This window comes from Prosopis cineraria, unplaced genomic scaffold (genome assembly GCF_029017545.1).
Source record: "Prosopis cineraria cultivar Desert tree isolate PC_DT_omini unplaced genomic scaffold, ASM2901754v1 PC9, whole genome shotgun sequence".
Taxonomy (NCBI): domain Eukaryota; kingdom Viridiplantae; phylum Streptophyta; class Magnoliopsida; order Fabales; family Fabaceae; genus Prosopis; species Prosopis cineraria.
In genome coordinates this window covers 25,718,983-25,738,196 of record NW_026555340.1, presented here as the reverse complement: position 1 = coordinate 25,738,196, position 19,214 = coordinate 25,718,983, and the positions used below count along the sequence as shown (strand labels likewise).

The 19,214-nt window shown below is 34.6% G+C and overlaps 4 protein-coding genes across 6 annotated transcripts; 2 read left to right on the top strand and 2 right to left on the bottom strand.

The window, feature by feature from the left end:
* Nucleotides 1-3,936: 3,936 nt before the first annotated feature.
* On the bottom strand, nt 3,937-5,768 carry LOC129320523 (probable E3 ubiquitin-protein ligase RHY1A). 3 transcript variants are annotated; one of them, XM_054966020.1, is made up of 4 exons: nt 5,311-5,768; nt 5,047-5,225; nt 4,844-4,962; nt 3,937-4,658 (listed from the first exon to the last, which is right to left on the bottom strand). In XM_054966020.1, the coding sequence occupies exons 2-4, from the start codon at nt 5,212-5,214 to the stop codon at nt 4,394-4,396; spliced, it is 552 nt and encodes a 183-aa protein (XP_054821995.1). In that variant the 5' UTR covers nt 5,215-5,225; nt 5,311-5,768; the 3' UTR covers nt 3,937-4,393. The 3 variants fall into 3 exon arrangements, with proteins under 3 accessions (XP_054821995.1, XP_054821994.1, XP_054821996.1); XM_054966019.1 differs by having other exon boundaries at nt 5,047-5,763; XM_054966021.1 differs by having other exon boundaries at nt 4,844-4,959; nt 5,047-5,755.
* A 1,821-nt stretch (nt 5,769-7,589) lies between these two features.
* LOC129321019 (uncharacterized) lies at nt 7,590-8,308 on the top strand. Its single transcript, XM_054966748.1, has one exon. It carries the CDS (start codon nt 7,794-7,796, stop codon nt 8,172-8,174), a length of 381 nt encoding a protein of 126 aa, XP_054822723.1. The 5' UTR covers nt 7,590-7,793; the 3' UTR covers nt 8,175-8,308.
* Nucleotides 8,309-10,046: 1,738 nt separating this feature from the next.
* On the top strand, nt 10,047-10,804 carry LOC129320972 (uncharacterized). The gene has a single exon (XM_054966680.1). It carries the CDS (start codon nt 10,244-10,246, stop codon nt 10,664-10,666), a length of 423 nt encoding a protein of 140 aa, XP_054822655.1. The 5' UTR covers nt 10,047-10,243; the 3' UTR covers nt 10,667-10,804.
* A 2,785-nt stretch (nt 10,805-13,589) lies between these two features.
* Nucleotides 13,590-17,728, bottom strand: LOC129320455 (homeobox protein knotted-1-like 3). The gene is made up of 6 exons (XM_054965919.1): nt 16,989-17,728; nt 15,777-15,897; nt 14,624-14,817; nt 14,358-14,489; nt 14,119-14,255; nt 13,590-13,974 (listed from the first exon to the last, which is right to left on the bottom strand). The coding sequence occupies exons 1-6, from the start codon at nt 17,490-17,492 to the stop codon at nt 13,938-13,940; spliced, it is 1,125 nt and encodes a 374-aa protein (XP_054821894.1). The 5' UTR covers nt 17,493-17,728; the 3' UTR covers nt 13,590-13,937.
* Nucleotides 17,729-19,214: the final 1,486 nt, after the last annotated feature.

The following is a 19,214-nucleotide window of genomic DNA, read 5'->3' as shown; positions in this document are numbered from 1 at the left end:
CATCAAGATTACAAAATTAATGAATTAAATAATGGTGAACTATAAAATATTAAAATTCAGCTGCCATGTTTTTGTGAAAGAAAGAATAATTCTATCGCTGTCTTTCTTCTCTCTTAGGGATGTTTAAGTGGCATAATTTAAAAAAATAATAATAAAAGAAGAAATCTTGTGAGTTTTGCTTCTTTTTTTTCTTTTTTCTTTGAAAGAAGCAATACCGTTTGTATATAATATAAAACTTTTAACAAGATATACTTTCATGAACCATAAATATACATCTCCATTACTTTATTCTTAAAACATTATAAAATGTACGTAAAAATTGTATTTAATGAAAAGAGGAAGAATAATTTCTTGTCACTTCATCTAGGCATAGCAAAAATGAGCCATAAACATTTGCATAAAACTTGATATGAGTGAGCACATGAACAGTGTATATTTTTTAATGCTTTTTATATAATAAAAAAATTCAGAGTTGGTTTCTGCGTAAAAATCACTCGGTAGAATAAGCTAATAAAATCAATCTATGGAATGTACAGTTTTTTAAAAAAGAAAAAAATAAAAGAGAAAGAGTAAATAAACAGAAGTATTGAGTACAAAAATCTAAGGAAGTCCCACTTGGTGCGTTCCATATCTATCTTTCTTATGACAAATTGTATTTTCTTTTTTTGGACCGACGCACTACCCAATTTAATTTCCAGAACCAGACCCAATAGTATTGATATAATATATTTATTGTCTTTTTAAAAGTGAAATTATTTTCATATTTCTTTGCCCAAAAAAATGAAGATATTTTGGCTGAAAGTAGGGTCGTGTTAACAATTTAATATGGCCCATAAGTGGTTGTGGCTATTAAATCCAACGCCAAGAAAATTATTAAATTTCGGATGATAAGAAAGGGTGACAGCATCTTCTTAACATGATTTATTGAAGAAGGTAAAGGTGAAAAGGAAAAACATCACCAATAGAAATTGAATTTAATTAGTAAAAAGAATTAATTTCTTATAACACGTCAAATTAAGATTTAAATTGTTGATGAATAAGGTGTTTATATTTAGGACTTGATTGTATTTCAAAAATGATTATCTATGATAAGATGACAAAATAAAGAATGGGGGAACATGAATCTATATATATATATATATATGTATGTATGTATGTATGTATGTATAATATCATTAGTATTATTAAATCTTGCTTTCATGCTATCAAGTTTCTTTCACTCGTCCACATGCACGTGTTATTCTAGCAACATCTCCAATTCGAGTGGGACGGGGAAAAAAAAATTCTTGTTGAAAGTCTTGCATCAATATGATCTAACCGCACTTCTTGCATCAATATGATCTAACCACACTTGATTTAGATTAGTGAGGTTTATTGTGGTTTCTAGAAATCAATTGGTGCTAGACAAGAACAACAATGAATGAAAAATCAATTTAAATTGACTAATTCAACCGATAACCTTATAAGTTGGTTAGTTAGCCGGTCTAGCTTATAACCTAATCTAAAATAGTGTTAATCTAAACTAACCCAAACAACTCAATTGTATCCCAACAGGTCAAATTGGTCCACTGTAATGCATTTATTTTAATAATATATTTGATAAAGTTAACAATTGTGATAAGAGTGTACAATAGATTTGTGAAAGGTAAATTGCAGAATAATCTTTAAATATCAGTTGTTATAGAGACCAATTATTTCTTTGTTTTTTTTTTTTCTGGATTGCATGAGGAATAAGCTTTGTTGATAGTAGAGATAGGTTATGTTATAGAGACTTTTTTTTTGTATTAAATTTTTTGTTAGGTTATTTGAGCAAAATTGTTAACTTTTTATCGAAATTTTATTAAGTTTGTTGAATTTTTGTTGGGATTGTGTTGACACGTATAAGATTTTTCTCTCTTTCTTGAATTTTCATTGAGTTATTTGAACAAAACTAATGATTTTTTATTCAAAGATGAATATTTTTATGTATATAAATTAAATTAAATTATTTTAATTAATATCAATCTAACTCCATAACTCTTAGTTAAACCATTATTACTCAACTCACCATGTTGGTGGGTTCACTGACCAACCCAAGACCTTGATGATAACAATGATAAATATATTTTCTTCAATCTCATTTATAAGTCATAATTTAAAAGGTTTATTTAGTCCTATTTGTAATTCATAGGATAATTTTTTAAATAATATTTAAAAAATATTTTTAAAAATATTTTTATGAAAGAGAAAAAATAAAATAATACAACACTACGTTTTGAATTTGTTATATTAAGACATATTTAAAATTTTATACACTTTATTCTGATATTTTTTTTATTAATATTAATGAAATTGGTTGAAATAAATTATAAAAAATAACAGAGGAATATGTTTTAGTGAGGGCGAGGACATGAAATGATAAGGTCGATGGGAGAAGAAGATCCACACAAGAAATAGAGTGGAAGGACCGAAAGGGATGGCCGGAGCAATCAGAATCACTTGCTTTCCTTTGCTTGCCTCTGCTCTTCCACTCCTAACCAAACCTTCTCAACCTCTCTCTCTCAATGAGACACCCCACCTCTCTCACGCTGATTTGAATTCTATGAGTCACTATGAGTGTTTACATTGTAATTGTACAACTTTATTATTACTTAAAAATTCATGTTTAATTTAAAATAAAATGAAGTGATGAGTTAAAAGAATACTTATGAGGATACATTTCAACCATTTGATGCCACTTTCAATAGTAACATCTCCAGCAACCATTAACAATCTCTATTTACAGTATCACGTGGGATACTCATTAGGTGAGAGAATTTGAGACAATTCATCTTTTACACACCACTTGTCTCATTATTATTGTTATCATTAAAAATAGTGACAACCTAACTCATATGTATATGGACGTTTGGATGAAAGATTCAATTCAATTCAATTTTTATATTTTAAATTTTAAATTTTTTATTTTAAAAATATTTTTTTTGTGACCGTTACTTTTTTTTTAAAAAAAATAAATTTAATATATTAAAATGAGATTTAGATTGCACAGATCTCTTCATAAAGCGATGGGCTGTGCACCGAATATGAAGCAGATATGTGGATATGCATGCATCTTCAAATTCACTCAATCTCACCCAACCCCACCCATCCCTCAGCCTCCAGTCTAAGTGTGTTCTTTTTCTTTTTTCTTTTATGTTCAATTTTATTATTAATAGAAATTAATTTGCGACTGCTGAAAGTCTGAATTTAGGTTTAAAAGCGTGAAAGGTTTTGTCAAAAAGAAAAGAGGTGTGCAATTCTGTCGTTTCCATTATGAACTGTCGTTTCGCACATACTGCGTTCCTTCTTTTATACCTGTAATGTAAAATTGTAAATTAATGGCCCTTTTTTCCAAAAGATGCGAAAGAGTTATTTAATTAAACAAATTTTTCCTTTATTAAAATTCTTCTTGTTTCTGCTTCAAAGATGACCCTGCAAATCAACCAGGGGCTGGGGCCATTTGAGTACAATATTACTGGCTCTATGGCAAATAATATTATCCAATATGCATTCTTTTGAGAGCTGTTATTTAAACTGGGAGTATAATTAAAAATTTTAAAAAATTCCTTTTCAGAAAAAAAAGAAAAAAATTTCATCATATATATTTTTCTATTACTCTCTTCCTTCCAACCTTTAATTTTTTCTTTTTTAACTATCTGTTATCAAATCTCACTTCCTAATTTAAATTTGAGTATTAGATTTAAATTACATATTTAATACATAACCATGTCTCAAATATGATTACTTCTCATATAAAAACACTTTAGTCCAATAAATATTGAACTTAAATATGGACAACTAGACTCAAGTCCCGTGTGGTGCACAGATACTAATTAATCAAACCAGATTACAAGATCAATAATAATAAATAAAATTTCAAACATTTATGTTAGAACAATTAAAATAACATACAGCAGATGAAATAAAAAGTTATCTAACATTTGAATTAAATTCAAATATTGTTGGTGACCAAAAAAAATCAAGTATTGTTGAATCTAACTAGTACTATTTCTTTCAATAACCTTTTATACATCTACCCGAGCTCGAAACCAAGACTTCATAAATTCTCTCAACATTATTTTTTTGCATAAACAAAGATTCAACCTTTGCTTCTGAAACCTCAAACTCTTCATGTTTAACCTATCCACCATTACCAATGTTTAAGGGGAAAAAATCCACAAAGATAATGACCTCTGAATGTTGCCTGGCAAGATGCAGTCTAACTTGCAAGGCTCTGACTTGATTAAAAATTAAACACACTCGAATCCAAAGAAACAGAGCCCTAAAAATTTGCTGACATTGATTCAACAAAGTGAACAATTCCCAGAACGTTGCACATATAGACATAGACAAAGTGATGAAAAGAGGAAAAACCCTAGTGAGAAACGATGATAGTGGTTCTGCAACAAGGACAGTGAGAATTATTTTCTAGCCATGGCTCCAAACACCTCGAATGGAACCTGTGTGCACATGGCAGGTTTGAGAGTGTGTCACCATTCTTGAATGATTCCAAGCACACTGCACAATCCTCTTGTTCTGATGCCTTCCACCTCAGTTTGCTCCAACTGAATCTCCTGCTCCCATTTTTCTTTGCCCCATATACCTCTTTCTGCAACTCTGCTTCACTTCTCACCTTCTCCCTGCTCATCACATCACTTCTTTTAGGATTTGAGTTTCAAGAAAGTAGTGATATGGATGCTGATGATAACTGAGAAACATGTGATGTTTTACTCCATTTTTGAATGATGCATCATTTTAGTACCTTTGGTATAGTTAAATTAGGATGAACGAAAACAGAGTTTCTGCAGAATTTTGGTCACGATACCTTTTGATTTCTGTTTTCCTCTGTGTTCCTAATCTTGCATCCAGTCTCTGTTTGGCTTCTCCGGCTGCACCTTCCAGCATTTCATGTGGGTATGCCTGGTACGTCAGGCTTCTTTGCTGCTTACATTAAAAAACAGAGAAAATAAAACTAATGCTCCCCCGGCAACAATCACGGAGAGGGAGGGGAGAGGGAGAGAGAGGTACCAGCAAAGATGAAGAAGAAAGAGATTCATGGTTGCTAGTGTACAAGCAGAAAGAAGAGCGTCGAGTTGAAGTATGAGGAGGCATAAAGGAGGGTGTATCGGACCACACTCCACTCTGATGAAACCTTCTCCTTCGAGCACACTCAACTCCGGGAAGATTTCCGGCCATCCCTGAGATTTCTGGGAAACCAAACACCAGAATAAACAACTCTGTTCTCCAGACAGGTCACAGCTTGTAGAGTAAAGTGATGGAAATATGATTTACTTTCGTCTGTCAAGTGAATTAATGATTACAAAAGGGAAAGGACAAAGATGGGCCCTTGGGATTGACAGAAATTTCCACCACCATGTTTAAGCTTCGAGTATGTCTGCCTCTCTCTCTCTCTGGGTCTCTCTGTTTTTTTCTTGGAAACGTGTGGTTTTGCAGAAAAGGAAGAAAACTCTCAGAGAAATCGAAAGAAGGAAGGGTCGGTGCAAGTCACGAGTAGGCCATCCGCCCAAAGCTAAGAAATAGTGAACATCTTAATAACATTGCTGAACATGTTTAGAACACGATTTGGGAATAAAAATGGTGGTAAGGGGATGAAAGGAAAGTGAAGAAATGAAATGGGGACAGTGAGGGCAACAGATAACTGAAGACGGAAGAGAGGTGGGTGCAAAGTGCAGATATGACGGAGAGACAAAGGTGTTTGGGAAAGAAATTGACTTTGAAACCACATGTCGCCTCACAATTGTCCCAAATATTTGGTACCTTCATTTTTTTAATGAGTTGAATCTTAGTAAATCAATGTCCTGTAAAAAAAAAAAAAACAGCCACGAATTTAATTCAAGTATTTCAATTCAAAAAGAACTATGTTAAAAGTTGATCTAGTTCACATAAATGCAACTCGTATGTTGAAAAGACGTGAGTTCTAACTACATGTCCAGTATATGAAAAAAAAACACATTTTTGTAAAATGAAATAAATACATTTTTAAAAAAGCACTTTTTACTTATATTGTATAATTATACTACAATAATCTTATTAATGAATAATTTATAAATATTTTTGTAACCTTGAAGTATGTCTTGACTCACATAAGCTTTAGGATATAATCCGTGTACACTATTTTTATAAAAAAATGCTTTTTAATTAGGATATAACCCCATTTAAATTTAAATCAGTTAATGCGTAGTATTTGACACATGTTTGGCCATTTTCCCGGTGTAGGTCTTATAATATAAGATGCTATATTCCTAATACTTGCATTCGAAAAATTACAGTTGAGAAATAATAATTGATCCCCCCAAAAAAAGGGAATAATAATTATAATCAATAAATAAAAATTATTATCACTGCTGGTTAGAAGGCTCCACTAGTTGTTTGTGTGATGATGTGCGTGAAAACAGAGATGAATGGAGATTGGAGAATGAGACAAAACTAGTTTTGCATTATTGAAGAAGCGGCAACTTTTTGATTTCTGGAGAGTGATACTATGTTGTCATCAGGCAAATGGACAATCCTATGTCAATCATGGCTCAAAGTCATTGGATCCATATATGATGAATGATGTGACCATTTTTCCGTATCAAATTTTACCTAGAGAAAATCACACTGAGGTTTCACATCTGATCATATCTAGATTCTAATTATAAAGAAGTCGCGTGATAAATAAATTTTAATATGCATTTATAAAAATACTTTTATTTAAAAAAAAAAAAAAACACCTTAGAGTATGGTGGGACGTGGGACTCCTACGTTCCCAATTCGACGCCGGTGCTTTACAGCCTCAACAAGCCTGAAAGTGAGATATTTATGGCGCCGGTGCTCCTCCCTCTTAGACCATGAGGACACCTCCGAATCCGATGGGATCCCTTGTGGATGGCGACGAGGAAGACGGAGTGAAACGCAGGCATCGGTGTCGTTTGGAAACCTCACTTCTTTCAGGCAATCACGGCCATTGGTGAAGTTGAGGGATCAGGGTCTCTTCATTTTTTTCTTTCTTTTTACTTCACTTCTCTCATTCTCACCACTCATTAATTTTATTATTTAAAAAAATTATTTAATAAAAAAATTTGAATGATGGAGATGAAAAAAGTAAAAAAAAATAAAAAAAAAGAAGTGGAAAAACCTCACTTCTGAAACTGAGGGAGTTTACCGGTCTGGGCTTGACAACGAAGAGAGAGTGGGTGAGAGAAAGGCGTGGGAGGGAAGGAAACCGTTTTCTTTTTTTTTAAATAATGGCATTTTTGTAAATGCATCTCAAAACTTATTTTGTCCATGGGTCTTTACAATTATGTTTACCTAACCTAATTAAAAATATCTCTTTTAATAAAAAAATTTCCCATAAAATTGAAACCCACCAGTGCACCACAGAGGAATTTTTTTTAGAAATTCTATGTATTAATATAAATAAAAAATATTTTATAAATTAACTAAGAAAAAATTAAACTGTGAATTTACTGGTTAAAATTTAAAATTAGCACTTAATGAATAATATTTTTTTCAGGAAAAAAAAAACAAAACAAAATTCAACGCAGCAGATGGATGGTGCAGACTGAGGAAACGGTAAACAAGTAGAGTTACAGAAAATCAGAAATAGACAGTGTCTCCTTTTATTGTGGAACAAGAGAAACCGCTGGTTCTGATGCAATTTGGGCCGTTCTTCATCGTGAACCCATCGCGCAATCTTCGCGTTCTTTTTCTGTTATTTCTTATTATTCTCTGTGTGTGTGGATTGCTTCCTAAGCTTCTTGCTATTCGCATTCATGGCGGATCGCGACCACGGTCTCTCGCCTCTCTCTCGAAAGGACAAAGCCAGGTCCTCCTCTTGCTTGCCGCATTGCTGCTTCCACCACCACACTGCCGCCAAGTCCAGGACGTATCGGAACTCATCGCACTTCAAGGGCAAGTGCAGCGACTTCATCTCGCGGATCGGATCCCGCCAAGGTCGCCGCCAGTCCGCCGATTTCCATTACGACGCTCTCAGCTACGCGATGAATTTTGAAGACCATGCCGACAGTAACGACGAGAGGTACGTCGGTGACGTAACAAGGCGTGATTTCGTGGCGAGGTTGCCTGCGTCGCCGTTGTCTACAAGGATTTCATCGGATTCTTCCAGGTCCAGGGAAGTCGCGGCAGTTAGTTGATTTAGAATGTGTCGGTGGTGCGTATGAAAAATTAGCGTGAGGTTGGCAGCGGAGGCTGCCGGAGCTTCTGCTTACGACGGTGCTGGAATAACTTTTTTTTTTTGGTTTATGCTTCGTCCCTTTTTGCTTCCGTATGATTTTGTGCAGGTATAACGTCACACGGTTGCGTGATGCTGAATAGTTCATGCAATTAAATAATATGCGTTTCAGAAAAATATTGTGCAGTTCCATTCCCAGGCCAAGTTAAATCCCTCAAAAAGGCCTCTTCAGATGACATGACAAGATTGACTTAGCCCAGTTACGTCGGATTTCGCCCAATTGGATCGTTTTGTTTTGGAGTCAATGAAAGGCTTGGCAGTTGGGTTAACTAATAAAAGTCCATTTTAGGCTATGCCTTTTTTTTAAATGGGCTCACGTTTTTCGTGCAAAAAATCTTCTTGATGTTAATGTTATCACTATCGTTAACCATCAGGAATCAAGTCTAATGAAACGAACTAATTTCTCATGATATGATGAACGAAGATTCAAATCTCCATTAATAAAGGTTTTTACATTTAATGTCCACTTGCATCTCTAACAAAATTACCTCTAATAAAATGACATGTATAACCAGTAAAAGAAATTGAATATAGTCAAACTTCAAAACCAAGACATCAATAGGCGCATGGCTGGATTAATTACTAACAAGTTTTTTATATCAGTAACAGATTTTTGTTTTTTTGTGTTTTGGACTGTCTTGTTAATAATCTTATCTTGTGGATTTATTATATGCTGTGTATGGTGATAGCTGGTTCCGGTTTGCTATATTCTTCTCGTCTCTGGAAGTTCTTTGTGAGTTTCAGATTAAGAAGCTTTTAAAGCTTTTCCTGTTTAAAAAAAAAAAAAAAGAATTCAAACTCACTGAGGATTGTGAGTATGTTTTACTAATAGAACCAAACAAATATATATGTCCACTTGAAGCCACATTACTATCGTCAATATCATTCATGGCAGCAACCCTTAGCGAGAACAAATTTGGCCCCTATTTCTCGATAATTCTTGGAAATAGAGAGAAGGAGGGACATTTGGAATGAATCTACGTACTTTGAGCTAGTCTTGGTTTCAAATTTCAACACGTCAAGTGTTTGAGTCTCGGATCTAAAACAAATGGAATCTGATTTTAATGAGAAATGGTTTGACCAAAGTCTTGCTTGCAGGCAAGGCATACCAAATAGGGCATGGGGAGTTTGTTCCCCACCATTAAGTCACCGTGTCCGAACAAATCTCAACTGGGTCGTCTCACTCGGTGAGCCACTTGAGCCGGCTCAGCTACTATACAAATCTAGATGAAATTCTTACAATGGCCGTGAAGCTTAAAGTCTTAAACTAATGCTCATATGATATGCAAGTTGTGTTCTTAAAAATCGGTCCAAGCTTCTTCGGCTAAAAAGTCAATTTTTTTTTATCGTGCCTCAAAAATAAATCTGATTCTTTAAAATATTTATACATTTTTTAAATTTAAAAAGAACTGAGTTGAAAATGTAATTTCACACAAGCTGCATCAGCCTTTGCGTTAAATCTTCATGTCTAAAATGAAAATCTATAGACATTTTATATAATTTAGTTGGGAAGAAAAAATTAGGCAGGCCAGCCACAAAAAATAAACAAATAAATAGAGGGAAAAGATTGGGGAGAGTTTAAAAATTACATGTAGAGGTCAAGAATGATAGGCCGATTCGATTCGCCAAAGACATGAGACAATGATGGCTAAATATTATCAGATGAATATATACTGATACGTGTACATACCATTAAATTAAATTATATTATATTTATACAAGTGTGTGGAAGTCGCGTACGACGATAAGTTTGAAGGAGGAACTTTCTTCTTCAGCAAGTAGTGCCGTCTGAAAACAACATCTCTCTACGCATCTCCGCATTGCAAAGCTTCTGATATATTTCCTCGTTTCAACCAATCCAACTTCCTAACTCCTTCCCCGTCTTTTATATTAATCATTTACATCCCAGAAATGTATCCCTTCTCTTTTGTATAAATATCCACACAAAAACCAGTCGTCTCCTACAATTCCATGGCTTCTCCCGAAGGAAGGCCCCTCGTCCAACACCACTTCGACGACGACGACGACGTCGACCAACATCTCCACGAACTCGACGACACTTCCTCCTGGTGCGGCGGATGCTTTCGGGTGTTCCGATTCCGACGAAGGAGGGGAAGCTCCGGCGGCGGTGGCGGAGGAGGAGAGCGTGAGTCTTGGGTGGCTGAGAATTTTACGAAGGTGAAGGAATTCTCAGAAGTAATCGCAGGGCCCAAGTGGAAGACGTTCATAAGGAAGATAAGTGCGTACTGTAATGGCAGGAAACAGAACAACAGGTTTCATTATGATCAACATAGTTATGATCTCAACTTTAACAATAGTGACGATGATCCAGATATGCCTCCTAGTTTCTCTGCCAGGTTCACCCTTCCTCGTCGCCAACCTGAATCCTCGTGATTACGTTGCTTCTCTGTGATTTTCATATTCATTAATCATATATTTATTGTCTCCGACTTAATCTATTGTCTTATATATCGTTTTTGTTTAAAAATACATTCATTGTTTAATGTACAAAGTCTTCAGCTTTTCGCCATACCGATGAGCTTCTGCAAGAGAGAGATTGAGTTGTTAGGTTGCAGAGGTTACGAGCTTGATGAAGTCAATCCTTAGGGAAGCGCGACGTCGTTGTTCAAAAACATTTGTCCTAATTATATAGTACATTTTAATCTCATTTTAAAATATTTATTTAATATTATTTATAAATTATAATTCAAATTTTTAAATAATATTTAAAAAGTAGAGGTATAATTAAAATTTTATATATTTTTAATTTTTTATTATTTTTATATTGACATTGATAAAATTAATAAAAATGACTTATAAAGAGGATCAAGTAAGAGTATGCTTATTAATTTAATATAATATAATTAAATATTTTACAAGTGTAATATTTATTTATGTTGGGCAGTTAGCACGTAGTGGTTGCGTTGTATTCAACCATTGTTGCAGGTATATTCTTGTTATATTCTTTATTATTAACTAGTTCGCAGTTTTTAATAAAATGTTATTTAAAATCTAAATATTTTAAAAAAATTATATTTTTTAATTATACTTTTATTAAATATCTTACAAATAATAATAATCAAAATTTTAAAGGTATTTTTTAAAAAAAGAATAATAAATAAAATAGGGGCGTAATTGAAAATTTTATTATAAAAGTCATTCCCTTCATTAAAAAATGTAAGATATTTTTTATCAAATCTCATCCCTCAATTGAGTAGTTACCTACTTTCAAATTAAAACTATCTTTTTATTTATTCTTATTAAATACCCTACAATAAATATAAAGTCATTCATTAATAGGGGCATTTTTAAAAAAAATAATAATTACACTTCAAAAAACTAAAAATACCTTATATTTTTGAATGAAGGGAGTACTCAAAATCTTATATTTTAAACTAAGCAAGGCATTAAGAAGATGTTTTATATTGTAGTTTGGAGAGAGATCATCTTAATCAATTTTTTTAAAAAAATTCTGACTTGGCAATTAATTAAAGAAAAGAGAGGAATTATGTATATAGTGAGAAAAGCCATCAAGAATTTGGGAATAAATAATACTTTTGATTTTCCAACTTTGTGCAAGATTTTAAGTTGATCCTTTAATTTTTTTTAAATGTATTTTTAGTACTTTAATCCTAATTTCTGATACTATTAGTTACTAATAATTTTTTTTCAATCATTGTTATTTGAAAAATCAATTTAATAAGTCAATATTTAAAATTATTTTTTAAAATTTAAAAATTTAATATTAAAATTTTTTTATAGTAAAAATAACAATGTTAAGATTAAAGAATTAAAAATATATTTTATAAAATAAAAAAATGAAATGAAATTTTATATAGAATTAAAAAATCAAAAAGCATACCTCAGTCAGAATTTGGAAGGTTTTCGGGGATTCGAGAAGAAAAACGAATTCAAACTTGAAATCAAGAAGAAAATTCAAACCGGAGCTGGCTTTGCTTGAAACAAGAGATCTCTAGGAAAGTCTTTACAAATTGCATCATTATTATATGACAATATTCTTTTACTCTAACGAAAACAAAGCAAATTAAACTTCTTAATTCCTTCTCTTCCAAATCTACCCAGCATGACTTGCAAGTTAATCCTTAAAATTTGTCTCGTTCACAGAATCTTCAAGTTCAAGGTTGAAAAAACAAAACAGAGAAACTATGACAAAAAAAGTACTCCTCGTTATAAAATACTCTACAAAAACATGCAATTCTAATATTGTAATGATTTTTTATGGCTCATTATACAAAAAGAGACTGCTAATTTGTGTAACGCATTTTTGGGAGCAATACTGCAAAAGGTGAAAATCTAACTAGCTCTTTGAATCAATGTTTTGAAACTCAAACTTAATGTTGAACTGAAAAAAGCAATGGGATCATGATTTTCATAATTCAATTGGTCTAACTGGTGAGATAAAAATTTAATAAAAAAGAATATTTATATACACAAATTTATAAATAAAATATTAATTTGTCGATAGTGTTTAAAATCTCGACGTCGAAAGCTAAATGCTTGGATTGCTAGAGTTGGAGGCAAAGACATGTCAGCACAATCTCACAATCTGAAAAGAAAAGCAGTTAGAAGTACATTGTCATATCACGACTGATGAGCTTTCGATCTCAATGTCAAAAGTTAAATAGCTAAAGTTGGAGGCAAAAGTTAGAAAAGACGACAAAAATTGAACATGGGCCATAAATAAGAGATTAGAGAAGAGAGTAGAGAAGACAAAAAAAATTAAAAATTAAAAAAGAAAAATCATAAATTTAAGTGACTCAGGCTAAATTTTTTTTTTTTGTTTTTGTTTTGCTCTGACCCAAGTTGACTCCTCTTGATTTCAGGTTAAATTTGATTCCATAAAAACTGCCCAATTTAATCAAAATCAATCCAGTCCAAAGGCAATTTTATTGAACCAAAACCATTTTAGTCAGCTGGAGATGGTTAGACTGTTTGGTTCGGATTTCACAACATTGCTTTGAACGATTCATACAATTAACTAATTGTTTAAGCCCACGCTGATAATTATATACTTATTATAATGATTTGAGTCATGAATTCAGATGAAGAGAAAGCCACGGGAACAGCATGAAATGATTTACCTATTTTACGGAAGATTACACGCTTCGTTTTAAGCATCACAACAACTAATTAATTGGATGGCTTAGCAAGAACCGTTGCATAGACAAGCCTGTAGCACAAAACGGAAACACCTTTGGAGAAGAAAAAAAATCGCTCATTTATTTTCATTATCAGCACCAAAGTTAAATAGACCTTCTGATTTTAAAAAAAAAAATTACACACACATAGGCGTAAATTGCAGCGAAAAAGTTTCTTTTTTACCCCAAATTTCGTGTGTAACACAGTAAAAACAACATGCAGGTATCAGCATGCTTCTCCAAAGATACCCATCGAATGGAATAGGATGTGCAAGCTTGTACCATATTATATCAGGTATCGAGTAGCAGCCTCATATACAACAATCACTGATGCTTTCTGTAAATAGTATTAGATTTTGGGTTAAATATAATATTTTATCATTGAATTCCCCTTCATTCCCAGAATCATATCTTCATCGTCTCAGGTTCTTGCTGACTACTCCATCTCAAACGCATCCCATCAATCCTAACGAACAATTATATATCTTCAAAATATTTTCATTCCTTCACATGAAGCTCTGGTTACTGGTTTCTCCTGCATTACTACGATCCAAACAACACAGTCAACACATACTTCCCACAAGTGTCGTCAAGTCACTATATTACGAAAACACCATCTTAGGAAATCAGAAAACTTGTTAACACAACAATCTCATCACATAGGAAACTTCTGAAAGTAAGTTTTACCTCTTGCGCTTGCTTTTAGAGGAGCTAGATGATGAGGGATTAGTGTGCCAGTTCCTTTTCCTTTGATTAATAAACCAGTTATTTATTTGCTTTAATTGCAAGCCTGTTTCTTGAACCAACCTTGCTTTGTCTTCCTCCTATATATACACAGCATGATCAAGCCATTACCAGAAACTCATTACTAATACACACACACACACACACACACACACATCATGTGAAAGCTGAAAGCTTCTTACAGTAGGATAAGGCCATTTGGAATGTGATTGCCACCAAGCTTTCAAAAGCGAGGTTGTGTCCCCGGGCAGCTTCCCGGCACGCCTCTTTCTCAGAATCTCCTCACGTATGTCCACAATCTTCTCCTTGTAACCCTAACAAAGGCGAAGCAGCATGTGAAGAAAAATTCTCACAACCAACAGTTTGGCTTGTTATGTCTGTCTTTTAGAGATAGAATCAGTACTATGATGTTGATTGATGTTAATGAGAGATTTTGATTTTGTATTACCTGCTTTAATTCATGCTTCAACTCCAGTCTCACACGCTCCATCAAAGATCTTTCAGTTTCAGTGGGAACAAGAGGACCAAATCCGAGGCTGTCAGCTCCATCAAGACCACCTTCGTAAAGGTTAGCATTACTCTCAACCTGCTCATCTTCATCGTCCGACATTGTTGCTCCTGTCCCTTCTCCCGGAGACACACCTGTTTCATGCGCCATATACAAGCACGTCCATGCCACAGTTAGGGTTTAATCCTCAAAATCTAACACTTGGATCTCGCATTTACAACCACCAAAGTTCACTACAAGAGAGTATGATAAAAAGCTTTAAACTATCACACTTATGATGCCACCAGTGCATGTAATAGTTAAAATTTAATTTGTTCATGACATCTTTCGAGCACGTCAAGGACTCTAGTTAAACAGAAAGAGAGTCAATCTTCTCATTGAGTTTACGTTAAGTTGGATGATGAGGAATTCAAAGAGCACAAGGCTAAAGAGAGAAGGTAGTTTATATGGAAACAGACAAGGATGTATAATCATCAAAAGCTAATTCTCTTCAGGCATACGAATTCTACACCAGCACATGTGTGTGTGTGTAGGTGTCATAATAATGTAGCTTCCATCCAAGGCCTGGTTTAGAAAGATTATTATAAAAGGATGAGTTTTGAGAAATGAGCTATATATAGAGAGAGATATAAAGTTACATTAACTTCTTTTAAATTAAAATCTAACGAGTAAATAAACACACGATGGGAAAGACATGGGGTAGATGCTGCCTTCAGTGAATTGAGATTAACAGAAAATTTATATAATATTTTAAAAGTTTAAATTACTCAAATATTCTCAATACAATATGATCATTAAAATAGTTATATTTTATGTTCAAGCATAATGAGTTGGGTTTCAGAGCTAATCTTTTGTGATATCCACCCAAGCAATTCAATTTAAATGAATCACAACCCAGTTTAAATACCACATCATGATCGTTTTTTAAACTCAAAACGATGTTGCTTTAAAACTGACTCCTGACCAGACCAGTAAGGGGTCTGATTCACCGGTTCACTAGTTTGACCAGCTAATGGATTGAGTTTTAGTACTTACGAAATTTACTGCTAGGAAAAGTGATATTCTAGGGAATGGGATGATAGTGAGAAATTACCAGTCAAGCTCTGAAGAGACTGCTCAAGCTCCCAACAAGCCATCACTGCTTCCATGGCATGAACTCGGACATGTTGTTGCAGTTGTTCTTTGAAAGCACAGAGCAATAGAACATAATGCGTCTGTTCAATAAAAGATAAAAGGCTTAAAGCGGCTGGGAAAGCAAAAGGGAACAGGTTCTCATCTTCAAAAGCAGTTAAGACATCTGAGAAACCCGAGGATTTGTGATCCCAATGTAGCAAACTTCAATAAATGCACAACCTAGCTAGCTAACGCATGCAACAGTCAAAAGCTAAAAGAAAGAAGCAGCAGCCAAATCACTTTTCATCACCCTCAATAATAATAACGACGAGAGTTTAATCAACTTCGTTAAAAATGCTTCACACTTTCTCATTCTCTGATCATCAATGTCTGTAGCCTGCAGGAGCGTATAAAGTTCCAAATCTGAGAATTAATTTGAAAATATATATTATTATTTTGTGCATTTGATCACGAGGGTAGCTAAGGATAGGGTCATTTAGGCTGACGAGTAGATTCCCTATTTGCCACTCACTGCAGGAGCAGGACAGATACTGTGAACAGTTCACAGTCGGTACAGAATCACTAAAGGTCCCATACCCTCATTATTGTGCTTTGGGCATGGCTGAAAGAAACGTACATTTCAGAGGGAAAGAGTCTAGGAAAATTTTGGTGTCTGTGAAATAGATATACAGAGAGAGAGAGAGAGAGCACTCCAAATTAGTGGTCTGTGATTCTTCATTCCAGAACTTGTTCTTCAAGAATTGAAGAACTGAAGAACAAGTGCGACGATGATGACAAACATGAACAGAAAAATTCAACAAACCACGCCAAAACAAAGATGTTTAATATCAATGTTGAATTTGATGTATCAGATACGCTTGTTAATCACCACCGCCAAGTTCAAAATAACAAGGACAAACACTTGCCCTTTTTATTCATATCAACTTCTTTTGCTAAGAAATTTAGATGAATAAGCAAACAGGAAAAGAAGCTTAATAAGAAACAATGTTTCGTCGATCAATCAACTCAATCATGGATATGCCCAAAACCCCAAAAAGAAATGTGCGGATAAAAATAAGATATCACACAACACACAAGCATCCTTAATTTCTTCACCTCCATGTTATGGATGAAGAAAACGAGGTAGCGAATAGAGAGGGGGAGAAAGCCGGGGGGGGGGGGAGAGACGAACCATGAACTGGTCAAGCTCCTTCTCGTCGACGACCCCATTTCCGAGACCAGAGTATTTTTCAAGCACGCGCTGTGACTGTTGAAGCTGAGCGTCGATCCTAGGAAGCTGGTCCACCGGAGTGGCAATCCTTAAACACGACACATGAGCCGACAAGAGCTGGTCGTAAAGGGGATGTCCCAAAATGTCAGCTTTGTATTCTGCCAAATCCTCAGATTCACAATTGCCGTCGGCCCGGCTCCGATCGCCGCCCTCGCGATCGTTGCTCCTGTCCGACGTCATCATACTCCCCCGAACATCATCGGCCGAGTCGGGCTGCAAGTGGAGGAAATTCTGCTGCCGGAGAGATCCAGCGCTATTCACCAGCCATGTCGGGGCCGGTCCTCCCCCTGCAGCGGCGGCTGAGAACGGCATCATCCTCTGCATGTCCCTGTTTTGACTTAACTGTTGCTCGTCCGTGAAAGGCTGAAAAGCCAGTTCTTGAGGTAGATGGTCGTGAAAAGCCATTTATCATCAGCTCTTATCCTCTGCCTTTGACTTCACACTCGCATTTTGATGTGTTTTTCTTTCATCAATCAGCACACAGGAACACAAATAGAAAGTCAAGAACTTTTGGCGTCAAGAAATAAAGAGTTGGTGAATGAAGACGAAAGAAAAGCAGTCGCCGGGTCGTCGGGCCGGTGGAGAGAGAAATCACAGTGAGAGAGGGGGGGGAGAAGAAGATGAATGGAAAAACACTTTTTAAAGGAAACGAAGAAGACTTTGGACGCAAAAATCGAGGGAGGGTGAGAGAAGGATCGAACGGTGGGATTGATGATAGCGTGGTGAGATTTGAGGTGCGAGCTTATTGGAGATTTTTGGGCAAAATAAGACAAAGATTGATCAATGATGTGGGGAGCAGCTACGTGACATTAATGATTATAATAATCTTTTTCTTTGCCTCTTATAATGTTTAATCCTGTTCTTCGTCGACACAATACTGTTGGAGAATAGCGTAATAAATAAATGGCTCTGTTTCCAGCATTAAACTTTACTTGAATCTTGAAGGAGAATTAAGTAAGGAGATTTGTTTGTGGGGATTCAGTTTAATATTGGGGAAGCAAAGATGTCGAAATTAAATGGAATTGGAACAAAATTGGGAGACTATAGGTAGGTAGAGGGCTAGGTGGATGGCAGGGATTGGCACAAGTATTGAATTAAGGCTCAACCTTTCTGGGAAGCCACCTTTTAGTCCCTTTGAAGTGAAATCTTACTTTTTCAATTCCTCTTTTCCCTTCCTTTTTTAATCCTCCAAAAACAACAATGCTTTTTCCAACATCTAATGCCTTTTTTTCCATAACTGAATCCTATTTATGGATTATCAAGTTTAATTAAGAGTAATTTTTTCAAAAACGTTTTTTTCCATTAATATTAACAAAGTTATCTTATGTCAAGATGCGTACTAGAAATCTGACTTGTCTCCTCGTGCTTTTCTCTTGGTCTTCAACCTGCAATTACATTGACAAGTTTTTATTTCTTTTTACACTTTTCTATATTACTTTTTCAAACTCACCTGCCTGCGTGAGTGATCAAGAGAGATTCACCAGGAGGAAAACTCAACCCACTGTAAATGCTTGCTATTCTACTAGTTTCAAATGTTTTGCTTGTCTGGACTTAGGTCGGGCGATGTTGATAAATCGGTTGATCACAAAAGAAAGACCTCTTGTGACGAACCTTTACAGAATGAGCACAGCAATTGGAGAGGAGGCTTTATGATAAATTGGGATACTTTCATAGTAGAATTATTGAAAAATTGAGTATCAGATAATATTAAAACTCTGGATTAAGAAAAAGTTAAGTTATTCGTGGATTTAACGAAAGTGATTAACGACGTTTAAAAGATTTATCAAAGCTCATACCCCTACACATGATATCACAAAAGACATGAGAGTGGTGATTAATCGAAACTGAAAGGTCATTTATGACCTTGTTGATAAAGCTTGCACGTAATTCACATTTCTCTATCCCTGGACAAGTGTTGTTGTGGTACCTCTTGCAGAATGTTTATCTATTATGGGATATGGCCTTATCAATGAACCCACTAAAATGGATTGATTCTCACTATATATCTTCTTCTACACTTTTTATCTCTTGTTGTATTAAAAAAAAAAAAAAAAGGGTTTGGCTTGTTATACTTCATAATTGATGAATGTGTGTATGAACCAGTATGAAGTGGGAAGGATGAAGATA